Raw genomic sequence first — 24075 nt, forward strand, 5'->3', positions numbered from 1 at the left:
ATAGTGCCGTATTGGGGTGGCAGTGTGATGCTGCTTGGCTGGAAATGAGAGACGGCTTCTTTCACAGCTGCTCAGCTGCTGGTTGACTCCTCTGTCCTCAGCTCTCTGTTTGCTTTGCTGACCTATTTTTGTCTGCTCTGCCCAGCACACAGGGCTGAAGAAGTTGGGAGCTGGAGCAGCTGCTCTTCCTGAGGATTTGTCTTTTGCTCCAGGGCTGTGAGCTGATATCTCTGCCCAGCAAGCAGAACATAAGGTGGAATATGCTTAATCCCAAGTCAGAGAACAGAAACTGGTAGGTGTGCTTGGAGTCTGCTTTGCTGGCCAAAAAGCAAGCTTTTAACCTTTGAAGGCTAAAAACATACCTGTGTGCAGTTCATCCCACCATGGGTCAGCAGCACTGGGGGGAAAAAAGGGTTGTGTCTGCCTCCTGATAAATGGCTTTGACAAACTGAACAGAGAGCAAGCACTTTGTTAGAAAGCTCTGCCTGCTGCAGCATGCCCCTGCCGCCTCCTTTGGGGTGGACCAGCAGGGCCCTGAGCAGGGCAGACCCTCCAGCAGCCACCGTGACCAAGCCTCTCTGCTGGGGTTTCGATGGCAGTTGTGTGCCGGGGGCGCTGGGTCCCCTGCAGTGAGCCGGGCTGTTGCAGCACCAGTGGCAGGGCTGTAACTCAGGCTCCCTCTGCAGGGAGCCCCACGCAAGGGGTGCCCAGCACTGCCCCAGCAGTGCTGCGGCTCCGAGGCTGCCACCATCACCTGGCACGGGGCTGTGGCGGGCAGCGGGCAGTTGCCTATGACGTCCCGATCAAGGCAGCGTGTCCCGGTGCAGGGGCGCTCTCTGAAACAGCTCTCTGAAGAGCGTCTGCTGACTGCTAGTTGCCATGTGGTTTCACCCCTTTTTACCCAGCTGAAGCCCCAAATGCTGATGGGAGGGGAGCTCTTCAGCAGTGAGGGGCGCCGGGGGGACTTGGGGGGCAGCCAGCGAGCACCAGAACAGGCAGCACGACCTAGCAGGGTGGGAGCAGGACCTGCAGCATCGAGGCAGTGCGGGCTGAGGCTCTGCGATGCCGGCACTGCTGCAGAGCCCAGCCGAACGGTCTAGCCTTGCCCATGCACTGCCTCGGGCTACGCCGCAGCAGCCTGGGAAGCCCTGGCACGGCAGCTCCAGCACCTCCAAGCGTGCCTTGTTTTGCCTTAGTTGGTCACGTCTCAGTGCCAGCTCCACCGAGGTGCAAATATCTGTCCTCCTGCTTCTCACTGCAGCAGGTTGCCGTTGCATTGGGCAAACTGGTGAAAGTTGCTGTGCAGACAAGCGCCCAGGGTGTGCTTTGCTTTTAAGTCAGGACTTACTGGCAGGCCTGCACCCTTGTTTTTTGGTTGAAGAAATAATTCAATTTCCACCCCTCTTACCCTCCCATTCCCTTCAGTTAAAACCTATACACAAACTGAGTGAAGTAACTAAACTGGGTATAATTCATCTTATTCATTCTGTGCGGGTCTGTTTACAGGACCTTGTTTCTTGTGGATTAATACACCTGAAATCAAACGTTGTTATGTTGCAGGGCAGTGTGTATTTATATATCTTTTTTAAGCTGAGTGGAGCTGGGACTTTAATCCTTTCTGACAGGCGAGGTCACCCTTGAGAGCTGGGTCCCCCAGGAGGGCTTGCGTGAAGGGCAGGAGTGCAACGCTTGGAGCTTCATCAGCCAGTGGGGGATGTCCTGAGCCAGTTGCTCCTCAGTCTGAGAGCTGGACCCAGAGCTCCTTGGTCCTGACAGAAGACCCTTTTCCTCAGTATAGTCTTTATCTTGGCTGCTTCTGACTCTAATAAAGGTCACTGGATCTGAAGCACTGTAAACATCTCCACTTCCAGAGGCTGATTTACTTCCAGTGCCGCACTTGTTCCTCTTTGCTGTAACATTGTCTCTGATAAGGCAAAAGCAGTCACAGGAGGAGCCCGTTAGGCTTAGGGCTGAGATGTGGTGGTAGGAGGAGAAGCATCTGTACTAGCGCGCACTGGGGTGGATTTGTGGGCTCTTGGTCGTGTGGGGAAAGGGACAATCCTGGTGAGACACTAAAGCTTCAGCTGTTAAAACTGCCCTTGGTAAGAGCTCTGTGTGTGTGTGTGTGTGTGTGTGTGTGTGTGTTTGTTTAACCACTGCCACTGCCAAGCTGTGGGAGTGGTGGACTTGAGAGGTGGCTGCCGGCGCTGTGGCAGGAGGGGCTCAGTGAGGAGCAACGAGGCCAAGGAGCGAAGGGCAGCATCAAGGCATCAACTGCTGCAGCTGGCAGTTCATCGTGATGAGCCAGACAGCTCTTAGGGGCCTGGAGGGGTGGAAGGGCTCTTGAAGTTGTTGGCCTCGAAGGGGAGGCCAGGACAAGGCACTGTCTTGCTTGTCTGCCAGCCTGGTCCCCTGGAGCTGTTGCTGTGTACCCGCGGGTGCTGTGGGTGGCTACAGAAGGGGAAGCTGCAGAACGCAAGATGAGACCCTGCTGCTGTCCGTAGCTGTTAGCTGTAGTATCCCTACCCCCAGCACATACCCACCCTGCCTCAGGGGTGATCAGAGGGCTGTGGGCTAAGTGTGGTGCAGCTGGCTGGCTTCAGAGAGTGCCCTGCAAGGCAGGAGACTCATCTTCCCACAGCTCCAGTAAAAACAGCGGGGCAGCGACCTGGAACACTTCTTGGAGTCCTTGTGAGGTGTTGGCATATCTCTGGTGGCCAAACACTGCAGCTCCATTTCTGCTCCTCCACCCGTGCCATGTCCCTCTGGGCTCCAGCAGGGAGAGGGATGTCTGGGATTAGTGTAGGGCTGGGATTAGTACCAATGCCACAACTTATCTATTTAAAATATGCCATATATTTGTTTTTAAAGAGATGATATGGAACAGTTCATACAAAAAAGGAAAAACAGGCGCTCCCCACCCCTTGTTCATAAAGCTCTGTGAGAACCAGCCTGTGCCCAACAGCTGGGTTCAGGGCGGGCGGCTGCTCGCCACTGGACAGCCAGCGGCAGCTTCAGTAAGCCAGGCAGTGCAGCTCTGAGGGAAAAAGTGCCTGTTTCTTAGCTGCTTATGCAGTGAAACTAGCAGGCAGCAGAGAACCTACCCCCTCTTTTGGTGGGTCATACATAACCCCTCCCTACACAGAAGCCTACATATAGGCAAGAACCTGGATGCTGTTCTAGCAGTGTTAGGCAAGGTCTGTGCTGGAGACCACATCTGCCTTAGCAGAGCTTGCGTAGCTGCAGCTAACTAGTCAAGCTGTGCTACTTCCCATGGTCCATATGCATGTTACGTTAGTGCAATTCAGGTTAGGCGTCATGTCCTGTCCCTGGGGTCTGACCACCAAACACCCCCAAGACCAGGAGGCTTTGCCTCCCTGCTGAGGACCCGTGCAGGTCCTGCTCTGGTATGGCTGTGCCTCGGCTGTCCCGGTCCATGGTGCTCAAAATCCTGGCTCTTACAGAGCAACAGGTAGACAAAGTTTCCTATCCATCCCACCCTCCTCTGCTGGCTGAGCAGAGCCCTCTGCCTTCATGGGGTACCCAGTGTGGCTCTGAAAGAGGCACGGCCACAGTAAAGTCCCCAGGGCATCTGCATGGGCTCTGCTGTTCCTAGCAGGAGCAGCAGCAAAATGCAAGGTATGTGTGGGTCAAACCTACATGCGTCAGCCATGTCCTTGACCTCTGTCTCTTCTGCTATAAGCCAACAGGCTGGGAGCAGCTCAGGAATGTGGTGTACAGAGCCGACCCCGCTGGTCCCCACACCACTGTGGCCAGGCCTTGGGCTGCGGACTCTTGTAGAGGGAACTGTTTCCAATGTCGGCACCAAGCTGGACAAGGGCTTGTTGGGAAGGATGCAGAACATGCTGTGCTGCATCTTTAGTGCCTCATCTCCCCCAGGAGTCACGGAGGGAGTCACAGAAAGGCCCGCACCACAGTGTCCTTCCTCCCACAGCTCCAACCCTGTGGCCGGCCAGCTGCTGGAAACGGAAGTCGCCCATCCTTCCCCATGTCTCTGCTGCGTAAGGCGTTGCAGACAGTGTCACCGCAGGAGCAGCGCCAGGGGCAGTAGGAGCAATGTTCGTGAGACTGAGATCTCAGCAGCGCGGCCACAGTCTTGGGCGTTTTCCTGGGAAGGAGATAAGGCCATCAGCATGTTTACTGCCAGGGTGGCACCAGGCAGAGGAAAGGGAGCCCTCCTCTCACATTCCGAAAGACTCATTGAAGGCAAAATAAGGGACTGGTTCCCACAGGCCGAGGCTGCTGTCTGCAAGCTAGAAAGCCATATACCTCTCCAGCGCTCACCATGCTCTGCCGTGCACCCTGCAATCCAGCCCTTGCTCTCTGAGGGTGCAGCAGGATCTGCTTCTGCAACAGCAGTGCTGCCGTGAGGGCTCCCGCCTGCACCTGCAGGGAGCTCCTGCAACTCCTTCGGGAGTCCTTTGCCCGAGAGCAGGTCACTGTGTCTGCCCCTGGCCTCGTAGGACAGGCAGGGAGGTCTCATGCTGTGCGAAGGTGCCCAGACCACGCTCATGCCAGCAGCACCAGAGTTGTCTGCTCCTGCGCCAGCCCCTGGCTGCAAGTGGTGGTTGCAGCAGCAGATGCTCTTCAAGCAAGCAAAGCCCCCCCAGAGAAATCCCAAAGAAACCCGACAACCCTCTACCATCTGAACTCAGGCCCTTCACAGATGTCACTAGTGTGAACGTTTTCTTGCTAGGAAACCCCCTGGGAACTCAGGCGGCTGTTTCTCAGTCCAGCCAGCAGGATGAGGAGAAGATATGCATAATGCATGTGTGGGGGGGTGGGGGGGGGGGCACGTATGCATGTTCACAGTCATGTACGCAGTGTGTAGGGCTGCGGGTGAACCCAGGCATGTGCTCTCCCTCCCTGTCCCCCACCCCACGGGAGTACCTCGGGGTGAAACGCGTGGCAGGTGTCCGGTCGCCGCCTCAGCTTTTGCGAGCGCATCCGGTCACACTTCACTGACGCGTTATGTGAGAGGCTGTTAAGGATGTTAGCAGAGGCAGGCAAGCAAAAACGGACATGAGTATGGTGCAGCCCAAAGGGGTCCTGATGCAAATTGTCTAGGTGTAATCAGCCAGCCTCAAGGACAGGCTGGGGAGGCAGAAGGGAAGGACAGGTCATCTCGCAGCTGGGAAGATGCAGATAGGCAGGTTGGGGCCATTCTGAAGCGCTAGGAGAAGGCAAGGAAAGACGGGCAGCTGAAAAACGGCAAAATGCATGGAGACGGCTCGGCTTTATGGCAGCAGCCTTCACCACATCACTGCCCTCACCAAGTAGAGCTGAGTTACAAATGCGCACTGCCGGGGAGCCAGCCCAGCTGTGCCCATCCCAGCACAGGCCCTTCCTCCCAGCCTGCAACGGCCTGGCCCAACCCTTGCACTTGTACGGCCCATCCGAGAGTGCCACCGAGGCACAGCCCCATTCCCGCGCCCCCTGCTCCTGCCCTGCCCTCTGCAGTTTGTAGCAGAGGAGACATTTGGCCTGGGAGAGAGGAGACGTGGCTTCGACACTTTCCTCTCCAGCAGGGAATGCCTTGGTGGCTGTGGCAAGTCCTCCTGTTAGCATGCCCCCGTTTTCCCATTTTCAAGGGCAGGACTGTTTTCTCCTCGCCACCACACCTCAGACCTGCCTGGCTCCCTGGCTGTCTCCTTGGCTGTCCCGCAAGTTGGGCACTACCCTCCAACCCCCTTTCCCTTCCCCCCCCAGTGACTGCCACAGGAGCAGATTTGCACCCCAGCAAACACAGAGATGAAAGGGCTTGTGGAGACTTGCAAGCCTGTTGCATGTAGAAGGATATATTTGACTTCTTTTGCATCCAGCAGGACAGGTGGGAAGATGCTGCAGTCGCAGGTGGCATCCATGACAAGGAGCAGCAGGTTACTGCTGGAAATCTGCTGTGCCACAAACATCCTGTGGAGAAAGGAGCACGAGAGAGAAATCACATCGTTCCCACTGCAGAGCCAGAGCAGCAGCCCTGGCATCACCTGGCCCTGCTTGCCAGAGCAAAGGAATGCAAAGAAAACTGGGAAAATCAGAAAGGGCTGCCAGCAGAAAGCAGGAGAGAAATAGTGAGCAGCTGGGGAATGTGTGCAAGGGGGAGAGGGTATTAACACACCTTTTTGTCCGCAGGAAACTCCTAACTGGCTCAGATTTACAACTCCATGCTAGGCAGAAAAGCCAGAATCAAAACTAAAACCCCCAAACCTCACTCCTCCCAAAACACATATACATACACACTGAAATGAGGCAGCATGTACCAGTTACAGTCAGAAATGAAGATCACATCTGAGAAGGCCTACTTTCATGTGGTGTTGTGTCAATGCCCAGTCAACATATAGTTATGCATGTGCTTGTACAATGCAGGGTGTACGTAGTATGTGGTCCTGCAAAGAACAGAATTTTGCTCAGTTTCATGTTATTTGAATGAGAAATGGAAGATCCCAGTAATGTCATTCATTATATTTGTGAGCTGGGACTGACCAAAGGGTGCTTTGTTTGCTTACTGCCGTGACAGAAACGTGACACCTCAATTTGCGGTCACAAGTTTGTTTGTCCCTTCCCCTCCCTGTAGAACAAGCAGAATACAAACCTGCCTAGTGATGACTAACAGCACGTGCAGGTGAGGATGTGTCTAGGAGCAGCTGTTTGCCCATGCACGTGGACGTGAGGGGTTGCATCATGCGAGAGAAGGATGCAGAAGTGCTGCTACCAGGCCGCGCAGGAGCTGGAGGGCTTGTGCGGGCAGGAGGGCTTGTGTGGGCACAGCAGGGTACAGGCAGGCATGTGCTTCAACTGCATGTACAGTTTTGTCCATGAGAGACTTTTTTTTGTGTGTGTGTGTGTGTGTGTGTGTGTGTGTGTGTGAAATGTGTCTGCTCACAAGGCTGCATGTGCCTGTGGATGTGTGTTTGCACATCTGGGCACAGAGAAGGCATGCTCAGGGTGCCTGTGCTGGCACTGGCAGGACGGCGATGCTGCACCTTGCACATGTCTCTGTGTGTCCCCATTCCTGCTAACCATCTCGCAGCCAAGGAGGAAGGTTCCTGGATCAGGCAGTAGAAATACAGGTTTGTGAGAATGTGTCCCCCTGTGCCAACCATCCTGACCACTCTGCAGGACCGCTCTGTTTCCCTGGTTAGTCACCACTTAGCCAGCCTCCTTAGCCACTCCTTTGGCCAGTCTCTACTGATCTTTTTATATTGAATTTTAGAGTCTTGGTAGAGATGCTGAATGTCACACGTGTCAGCACGTGACCACTTCATGAGTATTTCTGACCGATGAGTACTTTGGGAGCTTTGACAAGCAGGTTTTAACCTATGCATAAACTCTGTAATCAGGATGGAGGCACCCCATACACAGGACTGAGAGCCAACTTTTCACCCTCTGCAGTGGAAGTCAATGCCCACAATGAAGCATGAAGGCTCCTCTACCACTGGGAACAGCCTGGGGTTGCTAACATGATCCAGAGAGCCTGTATGCCTGAGCAGGTCAGTGGCAAATGCTACACAGAGCCTGTGTCTGAACTCTCCCCTCTCTTGAGCATCTGCATGAAGGAGGAAAAAGAGATGCAACCAGTATCCAGAACCTGCAGTCCAGCCTCTTGCTTTAATGATGAAGGAGCTGAGCAAGACTCAGCGGCTGCTGAAGGAGCTCAGTGAAGGTACTGCCTCCCCCATTTTATACAATAAGGCAGTGGATCAAGCAGGGCAGGAAGTAGGAGACATGGGTTTTTGGCCTCCTCAGCCTGAGATAATTCAAACCCCCTCCCCGTTCCCACCATTCAGGAGGTTGCTGTAAGCACTAAAGTACAAAAAAATCTTGGGGTGGAAACATCTGTCAGCTTTCCTGTCAAGGGTGGGTGACGGCACTGCAAAGAACGCCAGAGTCCAGCTGTGAGAAGGCAACAGTTTGGCCCGGCAGCAATGCGCGGTCAGCCTAAGGCTGGTTTGGTGGTGGTGACTCCTGCGGTGACAGCTTAATATGTAATGCACAAACAGGTCTGCTTTGGGACTTAACTCCTTAGGATCTGCCCAGAGCTTATTTCACCTAAACAATACCTTTTTTAACCAAATCTGCAACCTCTTCTAAAACAATGTTTGGCCAGGCCTGTTTTTCATAAAGTCATGACTAGCACAAGTTATTTTCCTAACCTTTAATTCTTTCCTGTAGTTGATCCAAGATTGAAGTCAGACTGGCTAGGGTTTTTTTTTTTTTATGAGGGATTCCAGTTAGATCCATTTTGACTCCTCTGTGCATTTTTGTGTGAGAGTATGTTGGGGAAAGCTGGACCTGTGGAAATTCATCCTTTCTTCACCTTCCCACATGTGCTTACTAATGGCGCTAGGCACTTTATAACTGCTGAAAATGGCCTCTCTTCACAATGACTTTTCTGTTATTTTTGACTGTTCATTCTCTTAAAATGAAAATGGGAAAAAAAAGTGTATTAGTTTTTGATTTCTTTTGGTTTAACACTTCTCTTTTCCCTCTCTCCTTTTTTTCTGTAGAAAAACAGAAAAGAGGAAGATACAAAAGGAAAAGGAAAGCTGAAAGCAATGCAAAAAGGAAAATTTTCTAAGGAGAAAACTTTTGCCAAAAATATGAAAAAAATCAAAAAAGGTTACTTTTGGAAATCTGTGGAATGGAAAGATTTTTTTTTTTTTATATATGCTCTCCCTTGTTCTACAGCCAGCTCTGCTTGTTAACAGATAGTTTAAATTTTTTCTCTTTTATCCAGAAGTTTTAATTTGCTTGGCCCACCTCCTTGTTGTCCAGTGTGGCTATTGAGCTGTGTTGGCACGCTTGATGACTGCGGCTGTGCGTGTCGCGTGAGCTGGGTAGGAGTGGAAATCTCAAAATGAAAGCTGTAATTCTTACTTTTGGCAATCTCCGCACTCAATCAGCCCGTTTGTCTCCTTGATGGCTGGCTCATACACGAAGACAGGGTACTCCGTGTCACAGGGCTGCAAGGTGTCGTGCTTCTTATGCTTGTGAGCTACGATGGTGAAAAGGAGACAAGATAAGAAATGAAGGTTAGAGGCTCACAAAGGAGAGGTCTGTATGGAGGTGACCATCTAAGAATTTAGGACTGGCCATCTGGGTGGGAGCAGAGGCCCATCCAGCTCTGTGTCCTGTCTCTGATGGTGGCCAAAGGCAGGTGCCCACCAGAGAAAAAGGAGATGGAGGTGAGAGGCGAGATGCTGTGGAAACTCAGCACTCAGCACTGCAGTGATCCCTGCTCCCACTAGGTGGTGTGGGAAACCCGGTCTATGTGAGAAATGTTCCCGAAATTCCCACTCGGCTCCCTGAAGTGAGGCTGGCCCTTGCCCTGCAGAAACATAGTGGTGGGGTGACTGTGCGCAGCCTCCGCAGGGAGCCAGCAGTCAGGGCCAACAAGCCAGTTGTGGGGACATTTTGACACTGGTATCCCTGCGTTCAAAGGAGGGGGGAGTCTACCCAGCCAGCTGTGCTAATAAAGGCCCCCCTGCCTAACCTAGCCCTGGTTCAAGCACTGATTTTAACCCAGGTTCAAAGCTGTGGCTAGGCTAGTCCTCAGTGTCTGTGCTTGGAGACCTGGGCTGATGGGGATCCCCAGCATCTGTAGGCAAGTGGGAAGTCTGCTACATGTTAAGGGTATCCCCACTGGCAGATGAGGCTGGGAGCCTTTCTAAAACAGATCTGTGATTTAATGCAGCCTCCCAGGTTTCCATGTTCTCCATCAACCTCTGATCCTTTCTGAATCCTGCGACATTTCAGAGAGACCCTATAGCAGGGAATTTGATGGGTTAAATATATATCACATAAAAAAAAAAAAAACAGCAGCAAACAGACCTGCCACGAAACCACAGGGAAGCACCAGACAGCTCTCAAGGAGCGGCCGAGCCCCAGCTTGTGTGAGGAACCGGCTCCTGGAGGGAACCATTCATTACAGAGATAGCGAGCAGCTGGTCATCACTCATCAGTCACACTCTGTGGGGCTCCCAAACTAATTTTGGGATGAGGGGGAGCCAAATTGCCTCTTTGCCTTACAGAGCCTCCCCAGAGAAGCAAGGGCATCCTTTCGGGGGTTCAGCAAGGACTTCCTTTCCCAAAACAACTGCCTTGCTCATCCTGGGCAAGTCTGGAATTGTTTTTCTGCCATCAGAGGTAGCAAAGGCATCTCCTGCCTCTGTCACCCACAGGGGAACGTCTCTGATCGAAGCGTGAGGCTTTGTTGCTAGGGGAGAAGTGGCTGTGGCTCAAACAACAAGAAGTAAGAGAAATGGTTTCGAAATCAGCTTTGGGTCTGACCACAAAAGATTCCCACACAGCCCTCCACCCACACGGTGGCTGCATGCACTGCCAGGTGTGATGGGCAGGGGAAGAGAGTCCTCCTGATCTGGAGGACAGCCAGCTTATTCCTTGCATCAGCACCAGCACAATTGCTTTATAGAAAAATGCAGCAACAGAGGTTTTAATCAGTAAAGCTATGGTAAGAAGGCACCAAGAGAGCATCAGTGATACTGATGGGTAATCTGTGTTGCTGCAAAACCCAAAGGTCCTCCCTGAGACCTCTGGCCTCCTCTGCCCTGAAACTGCTGAAGGACACAGTAAGAGGCAGTCACCACCTCAGGGAGCTTGCCATCTAAACAATACGGATTATGTGAGAGAGAGACAAGAAGGATGATTTTCTCTGATTTCTCTCTCTGCCACAGAGATCTAGTGACATAAGACATCCATTAAGAGCCAGGAACTACAGCCAAATCTCCCCTCTAATGCCTTCATCAGGTGACTACAATGTGTATGTAAACCCTTCCCTGCAGTACAGAGGCTCCGGTAGTTGTGCCTTGTGCTTTTCTTCAGACTCTCTCTAAATATGTCACGCACAAGGCAGCCTCCTACTTAAATCCTTCCAGACTCTGGGAACCACCTTTCAGTATCATGTTTAGGTTCATTTTTCACAATTCCAGAAGCCTATAAGGCTTGTTTTCAGCAGTCTGCTTTGCTATGTATTTACCCTTGATTCACTTTAATTTAATGGATGAAACTTGTTCACAGGGTCTGGGGGCAACTCTGTGGCCAGCCAGGAGCTCTCTGGCTGCGTCTGTGACCATCTGCTGTACCACTGTGCAAACAGGCCCTGCACCTAAAACCCCACACTTCAGAGGCACAGAAAGGCCTCTGCCATTTTTACTAACAAACAGAGAACGGCTCTTACTACGATATGTCGCAGAGATGAACAGTCCTAAGGCTACTTGGGATGAGCAGTAGAAGATGCTGTTACTGAGGCAAATTTCAAAGGAGGATTAGACATTTCTGAGGAAACACTCAGAATATCTCCATTTATGCTCTAAGGATACAAATGACAAATGCTTTCCAGCTCAGACTAGCTATGAAAAACTTACAGTCTTCTGGCCACTGAAGTCCCTGATGGTAGAAGGAGGATGGACAACAGAGTGGGAACCTTTTCCTTCAGCCTTATTTTGCTGTACTAGTGGCTAGGAAAATAACTATATAACTCCAAAACACAAGGCCAGACCATCACAGTCTGTTCCAGGGATGGAGCCTTTTGAGGGACGTGCTTGTGGCAAGACCACGTGTTTGTCCTAAGCCAATGAACTCTCAATGTCCTGTCATGTTACATTTGGTTCACAGCACTGTGCTGACCAGGGCTTTCATAGCAGCAGAGCCTTTGGAGCCAGACTCTGCCTTTCTCTGTGCAAAACAGCAGCTGTGATGACAATAAACATGATCTGATAAAGGTGTGGTACAAGTGTCTGCCAGAATTGAGCATATTGCTCGTGCCAGGAGTTACAAAGATATAACAGAGACTTAATTTCCCTTCCTCCCCAACACAGAATTAGATTCTCCATTAGCTTCCTGGTGTAACATCATCAAACCCCATGCAATATAAAAATCAGTGGTGGAAAGGGAGGTAAGGAGGGGGTGACTCAGACCCTTGGCTTTGAAAATACGGAATGGAAGGAGATTTGAAGCCTCCTAGCCTCAGTCGGTGTTGAATCAGGGCTGTTGTGCTAGACTTGGGGAGATTTGGAGAACCAGGCCTTAATGTGAAAGGGGATTAAACAAATTGCATGATGCACACCTGGGATAAACCTCTCTGCTCTGGGCACCAAAGTAGAGAGGTGACACTCGAGCATTGACCCTGGCCCAAACTATACCGTGGTGGCACTCACAGCAGCGAGGGTAAGCGATAGGAAGTGCACCAGGTTTAGCTCCTTCAGGGGCACTTTTGCCAGTGGTAGCATGGGCTAAGTCACTAACAGAAGTAGCACTTCTGTTTGTTTGCAGTCTTTTACAAATGCTTACAATTCAGCTTGCTCTGGGTTAACCTCATCATGTGCACTAAGCTGTATTTTTAAACTGTGTTAAATTGGCAGAAGTCCCCCCTAAATCAGTTTCTTGGCACAGGCTAAATGAAAACACGCCACTTGAAAATCTCCTGACTTCTGCATGGAGACAAGACCTAAGATAGAGATTATGCTTAAGCCTACTGCCACTTATTTTGCCTTGGAAGCAATGCAGCTGCAGCAGTATTCAGAAGTTCAGAGGAGCCCAGTAGCATGTACATCATCCGCATTACACTTGGGCTGAGCCTCTGCATGCACATGCTGGACATCAAAACGTTATCAGTAGCACCGAAAGTCTGGTGGTCAGGGATTAGTAAACAGCCAGAGGAGCTGATAACAAATTGCAAACTTTATAGCAAAGAGTGAGTTAATTCCAGGCTGTCATTGCTACCATCTGCACTTCCCAGAAAGACTTTGTCAGGCAGTTGGCAACCAATCCTTCTGAGCAGCAAAGGAAGCCGCCGCTCCTTGTTATGAACTGTACAGCCCAGATTGTGAACTCTTTCCCACCAGCATAAATCATGAATAACGACACCCAAGTCAATGGAGTTACGCTGCTGCAAACGAGGCAAAACCTGCCACTTAGTTACAAATACTAAGTGTTAAGTGCTAAATTCTGTGCAATAAAAAGCACAGAGTTTAATCAATTATCTTGTATATCCTTTGTGGACATTATCATGCAGTCAAAAACCACTTTTTTGACCTACGGAATTCTAGAAATAGTCCTTTCTAGACTGCACCCTTGGCTGAAAGTATTTTTGGCTTGATTAAAGGCTTTCAGATCTGTGATGATGTGCATAAAAGTAGAAGCTCTTACAAACACAGACAGGGATGAGATGCTGAGAACAGGGACAAATCTATGGAAGCAAACATGTCTTCTCACTGTCACTGAACAGCAGATTTGCATGATAAGGGCAATCTGAATCAATTATGCCCATATTCCAACAGCAAGTCTTGCCTTCCCAGAAAGCAAGAGAACTTGGGAAGCAGGAATATGATCAGGGCTGCAGAACCAGAGCTGCACATTCAGGCAAGGGTGAGCATTAGATCCTCAACCACTAACTGTTCTGTATATACCCCTGAATAAATGTGTACTCCATTTCTCTCTCACAAAATGTCTCCTCTCCATACTTTTTGCGTACACCAGCCTTGGCAGGCAGTCAAGAAACTGTTAGCATCTCTGGCAAAAATCTACAGTTCATTCTTAACAACATGTGCAATCCATTCCTTCCAGCCCCAACAGTATTCTTCCACCCTGCTACTCCCTCCCCCACACACGGACACTCCTTTTTTTCATCCACAGCCACACTCCCTTTCTCATCCTCTTCTTCATACATGGAGACACATTCCAACCGTCTCTATTTTGCTCTGTCTCACGCATACATCTTGCTGGGCAGAGAGCAAATCAGTGAATACAAGCTGGATATGGAAGCAGTGAGATACAAACACAGCCAGTCTGGACTGTGTCTGGAGGGATTTCCAGCTTTCCTGTAAGAGTGCATTTATGAGCTAGAGCATATACTTATCAGTTAAACTGATTGAAAGTAATTCTGCATTATCCTAGAGCTGGGCTGGTATTCATCAGAACCATGCCATGGGGTGTGAAAAAGAAGACTTAAGTTGCCTCTTAATATCTGAAGTCTACAAGACCCATACAGTTTATACTGCAAGAAGGCACAGTCTTTGTTAGAAACAGTCTTTGTTTTTACCAAAATGCCTAAGAAGAGCAGGGCATCTGGGAACCGAAGTGAAGGACATGCCGCATTACAGGTGTAAAGGGCCCATCTATGTTACAGTAACGAGTGATGGTTTTGTCTGGGCCTGCAATCTCTGAGGAGACTGGTGTGACCCTTCTTTTATTGACTTCTCAGTGATAGACCTTCAGCCACCAGCTCAGGCAGCTAAACAAGTAACAGCAGTGCTTGCTTCCTCTCTTTCCAGTGCATGGAAATATAGCCAGGCACAACCGTGTCGCTGTGAAACCTTTCTGCAAGTTCCACATTGTCCAAGAGGTGGAAAATGTCTTTCCTAGCCTGAGATTTCTAGTTAAATCCTCCTCTTTTTGTTGCTAAACAGTTCTACTTACAGTGATGGAAGACAGCCTTGGCTGGATAAATCACATAACACACACACACGATGAAGATGGAGCCACGTGACCGTTTCACATGATGGCAGCACAACAAGGAGATGAATTCATACACAGAAGTCACAGAGGTGATGCAAGAGAGCGATGAAGAAAGCAGAAAAGGAAATAGTGATGAGTAATGCAGCAGCCAGAACCCCCTCCCTTCTTGCTCACATCTCAAAACACAGACTAAAACAAATTCCAGCCGTTTAGCATGTATAACAGCTCTTTGCAGGAACATCAGGCCTCTAGGTCTGTCTGTCCTCCAGTAAGAGCAGTCACTCCTGCACTAACAGAAGTACTGTACTTGCTCATCCGACTCTTCCTCACTGATTTCTGCATGGGGCCGCTCTGTTTATCTGCAACTTTCATCACCACATCTGGTGATCTCTTTGGAGGAGCCAAGCAGGACTTAAACAGTACGCAGACACTGCACTTGCTCTCTGCCTAGGAGGAAGTTTTGCTTTCTAAAAATGATTGCTTTGCTATTACACTAGGAAAATTCAGTGCAAATGAAAGCCTAGCCCTCCAGTTAGCAGGGAACATACCACTGCCTCTAGTGAAAGCACCTTTAGCGCTGCACAACTAGTCTGGATATAATAACAGTGTCTACACTGCTGTGCAGAGCACTCCTCACCTTTCCCTTAGGGTTGCCTCAGAGCCATTTACGTCCTCTGCCTGTAAGAGCAGGGATGAGACCACAGAGGCTCCTGGGACCTTTTTAGCAGGCAGCATTGTAGCTCCAGGGCAGGTCACTGGATTTCTACCCAGACATATCCCTCTGCTTCTTCTGCTGTACTCAGTTACTGTGCAATAGCATGTGCCATGGTCTTCTATCTTCTGGAGAGAGTTCACTTGGAAAGTATAGACCCTCGATGTGTTATTTGAACCAGCCAGTACAACTCAGCAGAGAATCCCACAGGATAGTTCAAAAAAGGATGTAAAGATGTTATTCTTGTTTGAATCTTAGTCTCTGGCTAGCTTTCAGTGACCTCCACTAAGCTCTGCAGAGCCTGCTGGTCCCAGCCCTACTCTGTCCTGTCCCATAGGCCATTGTCATTAAGAAATCAAAGGGAGTCTTTCAAACTGAAAGGCTCTGCAGCTGACAGACAGAGGCTCTTGTGCATGCATTGTGTGGGTGTGGGTGTGTGTGGGTGCTTGGAAAGAAGATTCCCTTCTCAACACCCCCCGCCCCCCAACCATTATACTGAGGAAAAGAAAGCAGCCTCCCCTGAGGTGCTCGTCTAAAGGCTGTCCCCTGACAGCTCTGGTGCTTCATGGAAGCTGGATTCCGGACTCTGCAGAGGGAGATGCAATGTGGGCAGAGGGCGGTGTTTTTGCATGATGCTGGCTTTCCCAAGCAGCTTCTTCTGCCACTAGTGGCTGTAAAGCTCACGTGCTATGGGGTGTCTGCATTCCTGTATACTTACCATCTGCCAGGTTGTCTGACTGCCAGAAGCTACTCATGTTAAACTCCAAAAGGAAGCTGTCAAAAGAGCAAGAACAGAGGACACTTTTCAGTAGCCTAGAGGGATGCAGGTGTCAGTGAGATGGCCCTGTGACCCAGTGAATATCAGTCACTATGAATATTCTGGCAGTGGAAGTCTGAGGTTTTTTTGTTTTTCGTTTTTTGTTTTGCTCCACACTATCCAGTATACTTCTGTATCATGGGTTCTGGAATAACTAAATGGGCTTTTTCCAGATGTACATACTATATGTGGGCTTTGCCACTGAAGGAATGACTACAGCGGCCCCCAGTGATGCTGAGGGATTCAGTCACTGTGAGAGCCACCTGAGGAGCAGGCACGGATGGCTGCCAGGAAGCCAGCACTCTGGCTACACAGCGTCAGCTGCAAGTCACACTGAATAATTCTGCAGCAATGAACTCAAGCCCTAGGATCTGGATCTTTTCCACATCTCAGGTTGGGATACTCAGGGTCAGTATTTCAGCCTGAGCCCAGCAAGCCAAGCAGAGGCACTCTGATCCTGATTTGAGTCTGAACTGTTGCTCCCCTCCCTGCAGTTTGAAATGAGCCTGAAGCTAGCGCTCAGTTCAAGGCCTTCCCTCACCCTGCTCTTTTCTCCTTTGCCTGTTGCTCAGACCTGAGCTTCCTGGCTTCATTCTTTCAGTCTTCATCTCCTGTGAAGTGAACACGTGCATTCACTTAGCACAGGCAAATGAGACAGGAAAGAGGACTTAGCATCAAGGATCTGCACCAGGCCTCGGGAGACCCAAGTCCTATTTCTGACTCTGCCACTTTGTACTGAGTGACCTCAGGTAAATCCCAGACCCACTCTAGGCCTCTGCCTCTGCATTTGCAAAATGGGAGTAGTAATAGTTTTCTGTCTCCCAGGAGTGAGGCACAGGCTCTGGTAGCAGAGAGCTGAATGTCACAAAAAGGCTGTCAGCAATGTCCTACTCAGGGGCCTTGGAGCCCAAGAAACTTGTCGTTTTCTTAGCTCTCACGCCTATCAGTCTAAGCCTCCCAAATGCCCATCTCTTTTTGTACTCACATGAGGAAATCATTTATCAGCCATTTCACTGCAGCTAGAAAGGCATAAATTGGCTGGAGAACAACACAGGAAAAAAAAAGAGAGAAATACCATAAGGACCTGGTCAGAGAGATTTTATAGTTGTTTTGCAGGACCCCACATTTCAGACCAATTCCCTTCACTGGGCAGAACTCTTGAAGACAGGCTGGAAATTCAAAGTCTGCATATCACTGGAAAACGCTCAAAATGCAGCAAAAGACAGTGGAGCTGCCTTGCTGCTAATAATATCTTCTCATCCCCTCCCAGGCAGGGTCAGGGAGTTTATCACAAATGTATGAAGGACTTTGAAGATGTAATTGCTGGATGATTTCTCTCCAGTATGGATGACCTTGAGAGCTCAGAGCAGGAGAGGAATACAGCTAAATGGGACACCACCAGTTTCAGATGCTTTTATATTCTGATGGCAAGCAGCGTTTCTGGGACAAGCTACAGTATTGTCCAGGAGTTACTGTTATCTGCTATTGATTATACTTGACTGTGCTTTTATCCAGCTTTTCCTCAAAATGGCATGTCTACTTTCATTTCCTTTCTTTTCAGCTACAAATTGGAAATTCAGCATTGTCCCAGGGACAATTCATCTACAGAGGATCCTGCTGGTTCTTTTCTTCATGGTGACCATGTCTAATTCTCACCTCTCTCTCCTCTAATCCCCCCTGTATCCTCAGACCCCAAAATGGATACAGCAGTCACAGGACACAAGATAATCTTCAGTTACTGCTAACTCATTTATCTTCAACCAAAATAAGTTAGCAAACGGTAAAATGTATAGATGGTTGGGAATTGGATTGATTTTTTTCCTATGAATGATGCATATGAAAAATGTACGCTTCTGAGGGTTTTGCTAGGAAGGGAAAGGGAGAGATGAGAGCTTAACTCTCAACCTGTTATTCTCCTCCCAGTTTGCCTGGTTTTGATAGCTCACATCTTTTGACGTTTCTTTCAGTAACCAAAATTCTATAGGATATGATCAAGCAAATATTTTCACTAAAATTAGTATTATTTTATCTATCCAGAATAAGTACAGCATTTGCCCAAACTGACATATTGTTAAAAAATTTAACACACTATTAAAAAGTATTATTTTGTTGAAAATACTTTTTAGTACAAAAAAAAAAAGGGAGTCATGCCATAAAATGTATTTCCAGCACACTATATTTTAAGGTATCGAAAATGATCATAAAAATAATAAACACATCCCCATTGAGGGTTGCTTTAACTGGTTTGAACTAGGCTAGCTTTGGATTAATTACTTAGTTCTGTCTGGTTGAGGCCGGTTAGGAAGGTAGAACAGGATTAGATTATTAGGTTGTATGAGAATAAGAAGCGATTGCATTTGGGTACTGATGAAACCGTTGACTCTGGCAGCTCAGCCTTTCTCTGGGCTATCAGCTCTTCTCACAGCTTTAACCTCCTTCCCTGTTATCCAAGCCTATTTGCTCTTCCTTGAAAGGCTGATGGCTTCATCCCAGATGCGCTGTTCACTGACAGTGCAACTCTCCTTTTTGAGCTGCTGAGTAGAACTATGGCCTGTAAAAACAATTCTGCTCCTTCCAGCTGCAACCTGGTTTCTTGGCTTTTAGTAGCCTGACACAGTCTAGTTCCTGCCCTCTCCCTAGTCCTTCAAATTTTCAGTGAGAGCCTATGTACCAATAAAGAGCCAAACTGGGAAGCACCGTCAGTGGCCAGCACTGCCTCAGAAATCTGCCTTACATGAGGCTGGGCATTCCCATCACTTGAAAGCAAACAACTACTAAGCTCTTTTGGGGAACGTGCTTCATTAAGGTGTTGGAGGTGCCCTAGAAGAAAGCAGAATATCCCAGGGCTGCATGCAGAGAGATACATACGCTGAGCAGGGGCCGGGCTCCGCTGTGGTGGTGGTAGGGCATTTTACACATTGCTTGATAATCATACATTGTCACCCTACAATTAAAACAAAACAAGCAGGTGGTCAAATGCAAGCAATACAACTGCCTATGAGACACTCATGTCAGTGTGCACTACTTGGACCACGTTCCAGAAAAAAGGTCTGTACAGAAGAAGTAAAGTGATGTCGTGCTTATATCCTTCTCTGCTCTTCGGCCAGTTTTGAATTTTGAAAAGTGAGATATATAGGCCCCAGATTAATGTAACTGGGTCGGTACAGGAAGAAATGTGTCCCTAATTTCAGATGATGAGCAACACGCACTCTGGAACAGGCAAATTATAATTGTATATACCTCAAGTGTCCCTAGTCCCTGTTTTCAATCCACTGAAATTCTCAATTCTCTTTTGAAAACTACTGGGGGTGTGGAATGAAAGTAACAGAGGTATTTTTAAGAGAGAGAAATGTTCTCAGCTAACTGCAATGCTGCGTCTGGAGGGGCGTCTCAGCCAACCACTCATAGAAAGACTTTCCAAGCGGCACAGGGAACTGAAGTGCTTTCACGTAAAATGCAAAGAAGCGTTTCCCACAGTACTTGGCCTTAGCAATGACAGAGAAGTAGCTGCTCTCTGGCAACACAAGGCTTGGGAATTACTGTATCCGACAGTGCTTTGCAGCAGGTTGAAGGGTATGAGATGAGGAGAAACAAGGAGGGTGGTGATCATGGTTGAGCAAGCCAGGAGAAGGGGAGAAGGAAGTCAAAGGAGCTCTTGTAGTAAGAGAGCCAACTGCACCTGCTCATGCATCCTCCCCCTGCCCAGTGGTGCTGCTTACAGGGCCTGATACCCCCTGCTCCACTTGCCATCTGAAAGCAGAGAAATACAGAGCAGAGATCCACCACTTACCGCTTGAACATGCCCATGTTTAGCAGTTGGGTCATTACTGAGCCATCCACTGCACCAAAAAATTTTCCAGTCTGCAAGCACAAGAAAGAGGGAAAAAACAGCATAAACTGTGAACAGTAACATTTCCAAGTGCTCTGCTGCTTCAGCTGATACAGTCTGTCCAGAGGCTGAAGGTTCTGCTACCTAACGCACACAGCAAGCATTTTAAAGAGCTTGTTCTTTGGCTGGCTAGAAAGTTAGAGGGAGGACTTTCCCGCACTGCCGCTTCCCACTGTGCTTTAAAATGATGTAGCCCGCATAAGTCCGTGCAGAGTCTGACAGAAAAAGGCAGACTTTAAAGCTGCAGAGACCCAGGCACATTAATGCACTTGGAACCTGGGTTCTCTTGTGAATTTTTGTGAACCCATGTTCTCTGGCACCAAAAGCTCAAGTTTCTTCTGCTTGAGCCTGCTTTGTTAGGTTGGGGCTGTAGCGGCTTCAAAAACCTCTGTTGTCCAGCTACCTGAGGCTAACTGATTCACCATGGATAAGTGCACAGTACAAATTGAGGTAGGTAGCACACAAGCAATTTTACAACTCACTGCGGTGCAAGTTCCAAACATGCAGTAGTTTAAAAACCAAACAACACATCACAAACTGATTCATCCCTTCAGTTTGCAGCAGACACTAGTACAGTCAAAGCTATTGCCCAGGCTCCACCCTAGCAGAAGTTGTATTTGGGGGCAACAATCCTCAAATTGTGCTTGCATTTCTGGACTAAAAGTGGGGCTTGTGACCCTCTGGTCCCATTTATACTTCAGAACTGATAAACCCAAGTAGGATCACAACCCCAACTCTGGGAACCACCGCAATAAAGACTTCTTAAACTGAATGACAGTTCTGGCGTTCCTGATTAGTAAATTGTGACAAATCTATTACAAAAATGCTTATAATCTGCCAAGTCCACTGCTTTGTTTGCAAGCAAGTAAATACAACGCTTGTAAATAATAAAAATACAGATACAGAGTTGCCCTCTGCATCCTGACTCATGGATCTCGACACAGTAAATAGCTCCAACATGTTCTAGAACCATTCATGCATTTTGGGGGGGGGGGGGGGTACATTTTACTTTTCCACTGATGGGCTACCAGTTGTTTAGCATGTATTAACAGTTGAAAGATGACTTCATTTATCTGAGTGGGCCATTTCCACTAAAAAAGCCTTATGAAGATTTACATAAGATCATATGGTAATCGCCTAACAGTAGTGTTACATGGTTCTGAGCCTCCTCCCATAGGCTTTAGAAGGTGTTTCATTGCATGAATCAACACATAACATCAACTTCCCTTCTAGCATTTGGATTTTAATAATCTCAGACATAGCTGAATGTGTCTGAGCAAGCGCTAACTTTTTCCACCTCTCCAGCTCTTTCAAGCTGATTATGGTGGTTAGGAGGCCAGCTGCCTGCATTTAATGCCAGTCTGCTGCCACAGCAGGAGCCAGAGGAGTGGGATTTAACATAGCACAATCTGCAGCTGGCGTGGTAAGGGCAGAGGGTCACTGCAGGGCCACAAAGGGGACCTGCACTGTCCGGAGACACTGATGTTCCCCAGGGAGGGCCTAATTCTTACTGGTATAAGTATGAGGGGATGTTAGTGTAAGTGAGAGTAAGGCCTAGGGAATGGGTGCAGAAGAGCATCAGCAAACTGGCATTTAACACAGACTCAGACATCAAAAGCTAAGCACTGGTTTAGGCACTCTGTGCGGGTAGTAACACAGAAAGCCACTACTTGGCACAAGCTGAAACAGTTCTTTACCAAGGCAACGTTTTGCAAAGCAGTTCTCATTACAATCTCCTGCCTCCACCGCCTGTCTGCCGCTCCTGCAAATGTCCCTCTGCTGTGTTCCTCCTTACTCTCAGCTCTGGGCAGCTTTCCACAGGCCCTTGTGATTTCAGAGGTTCACATCACCTCTGACATCCGGCATGACACACAGTGTGCCATGCCACCCTGCAGCTGGGAGCGTACAAGTACATGTGCTACAGCCAGGAAAGAGACGCATCTTGGAGCACACACACAGCTGGCAAGGTCCATCAGTGCTCATGGACAGGTATCTGTCCACGCTTTGCCTGCGCGCTAAATGATTTGCACACTGGTCTGGGATGCACATAAATACAGCAGAAGGCAGCTCATTTTGTGTCTGCTGTGCTGCTGCGTGTGACTGCTAGCAACCTTGTTAAGTCCAGTGGAGGGCAATGGACCAACAAGGGCTGTTGTGGGACTGGCACCAGGGAGCTGCGGACAAATGGGCTCTGCCGAATGGGTCAGGTGTGGGGCAAGCGCACAGCCTCCTTGCTGTACGGCTCAAGCAAAGCCAGCTTTTGCTTTTCTGCACTCTCCAGGTGGGGTCTTGGTCTGCTGGATCCTTCCCTGTACCTTGTCCCGGGAGTCCAACCTGGGCACTGCTTGCAGAATTACCCTGCAAGATGCCTTGGGGAGAAAACAGGAGTCCCAAAGAAATACTTGTAGTGAGCGAGGGGACGCTGCACGTGGCGAAATCTCAAGACTTGAGATCTGCAGCTGTGCCTCGGGCACTTGTTCCGATGGGCAGCGAAAGATGGCTGAAAACTCAGGGGCGGTCACGGGGAAACGACTGCAAGCATCGGCAGAAAAGCCCTGTCACCGTGCAGAGCAACTCTCACATCGGTGGCGGTGACAGCTGGCGGGGAGGGCTGTCTGCACGGGCCCGTGTCTGGCTGGCATGCAGCTCTGCGCCAGTGTGCGGGGGACGAGTTCGCCTCATGTTTTGACAGCGCTGGAAAGTGCTCCCCTGGCACAGCCCTTGCGGCAGCGTAGCCTGGGCCTGTCAAATACTTTCCCTTCCTCCTCTGCCCCAGATTGCCTGGTCTCTCCCACCCACTCCTTTTTCGTGACTCTGGCTATTAACTCTTTGCTCCCTCTGCAATGAGTCTGGATGGGGGATTAGTCTGAATTAAGAGATTACCCATTCTTTTTCAAGTAATCCTGCAGGGAGCTTCCATCTCATCAGTCATTAAAACCCTGAGTCTTTCTTCTGCAGTGGCTTCTGGCTGTCGGTAAGCTTCTTGCCACCTTCAGGCAGTGGTTATTAGAGCCAATCCCCCATCCCAAAGGTGGAGGGAGGTAGAGCCTAATGAGGCCGCTTTTAGAGGCTTTGCCTGTGGAGCCCCTCTTGTTTCCAGTGCAGGTCATTCAGGGAAAGGGGTGCGGGCAGCCCTGGGCAGGGGGCAGGCTGAGCACAAGGTGAAGCCCCGTAGGCCAAAGGGAGCGAGCGGAGAAACGGAGCAGAAGATCTCGCAGCTCCTGGAGCAGCTCTCAGCGCCGGCTGCTCGCATGGACGCCATAAGGACGCGTGCACTTTGGCACCTCTCCTCTATTTTTAGCTTGAGCGGCGCCCCAGGAAGCAGTGCCCTGTCGGCGGGTTCTGTTTGTTTTTGACGCGAAGCTGGTTCCTCGGCTGCCTGCTCGGTCAAACGCAAGGGAAGCAGGGAAGCGTCCCCGGCCCCGCTCGCGCTGGAGCCTTAACAGTTCGTGCAGTGCAGCCGGGCAGATGGCCTGCGAGGAGCGCTTCCTCCCGAGCCGCTCCATTCGGCGTGAGTCACCGGGATCGCCGCACACACCAACTCGCTCAGGATCTGACGCACTCCCTCCTGTTCTGGCTGGTTTTGCAGAACGGGTACAGCAGGCGGAAAGCCTTTCTCCCCTCTGCTAGGCATTAACACTGACCTGAGTATCTCAGCCGCTCTTGCGGGTCCTCCTCTGACCCGCTCTTGCGGGTGTGAGGCAGCATTTAATGACGAAGGCTATCAAGCCCACGCTATTGATTTAATGCTGCTGCTGCCCACGTGCCTTCCTGGCTGGGTAGCTGCAATCTTGAATATATAGGGTCTAACAGTGTGGACACTCGCAATGTCATTGGGAAATAAAAGCAGAAACTGGAACAAGATAAAGAAGTCATCTGCGAACAAAAGTAGTGGCAAACTTTCCAAGGTCAGGGAAGGTAACAGCTGGAGAAGCTGACAGTACTGGTGCCTGCCAAAATGCCTGATCTCAGAGGCGTGTGGATAATGCTTATAATTTACCCAAATCCACTGTAATGCCAGGTTTTTGCTAGTCAGATCTTTCAGAGATCAGTTTAAAAAAAAAACACAAACATTTTCCATAAGATGCAGAAAAATACAGCGACAGAACCCAGGACGGCGGTGCAGAGAAAGGGCAGTAGATACGGCACCCACAGGATGTA

The 24075-nt window shown here is 49.5% G+C and overlaps 1 protein-coding gene across 1 annotated transcript in view; it reads right to left on the reverse strand.

The window, feature by feature from the left end:
- Positions 1 to 2153: 2153 nt before the first annotated feature.
- Positions 2154 to 24075, reverse strand: part of CACNA2D4 (calcium voltage-gated channel auxiliary subunit alpha2delta 4) — a 134432-nt gene continuing 112510 nt past the window's right edge. Inside the window, exons 32-40 of the mRNA XM_068929936.1 lie at positions 19816 to 19886; positions 18894 to 18969; positions 17011 to 17063; positions 15927 to 15982; positions 14458 to 14478; positions 8899 to 9016; positions 5822 to 5934; positions 4912 to 4994; positions 2154 to 4129 (exon numbers count right to left, since the gene is read on the reverse strand). Coding sequence (XP_068786037.1) covers positions 4043 to 4129; positions 4912 to 4994; positions 5822 to 5934; positions 8899 to 9016; positions 14458 to 14478; positions 15927 to 15982; positions 17011 to 17063; positions 18894 to 18969; positions 19816 to 19886 — 678 coding nt within the window. The 3' untranslated portion in view covers positions 2154 to 4042. The remainder of the gene's footprint in view (positions 4130 to 4911; positions 4995 to 5821; positions 5935 to 8898; positions 9017 to 14457; positions 14479 to 15926; positions 15983 to 17010; positions 17064 to 18893; positions 18970 to 19815; positions 19887 to 24075) is intronic.

Source organism: Struthio camelus, chromosome 1 (assembly GCF_040807025.1).
Source record: "Struthio camelus isolate bStrCam1 chromosome 1, bStrCam1.hap1, whole genome shotgun sequence".
In the NCBI taxonomy this organism is placed as follows: Eukaryota; Metazoa; Chordata; class Aves; order Struthioniformes; family Struthionidae; genus Struthio; species Struthio camelus.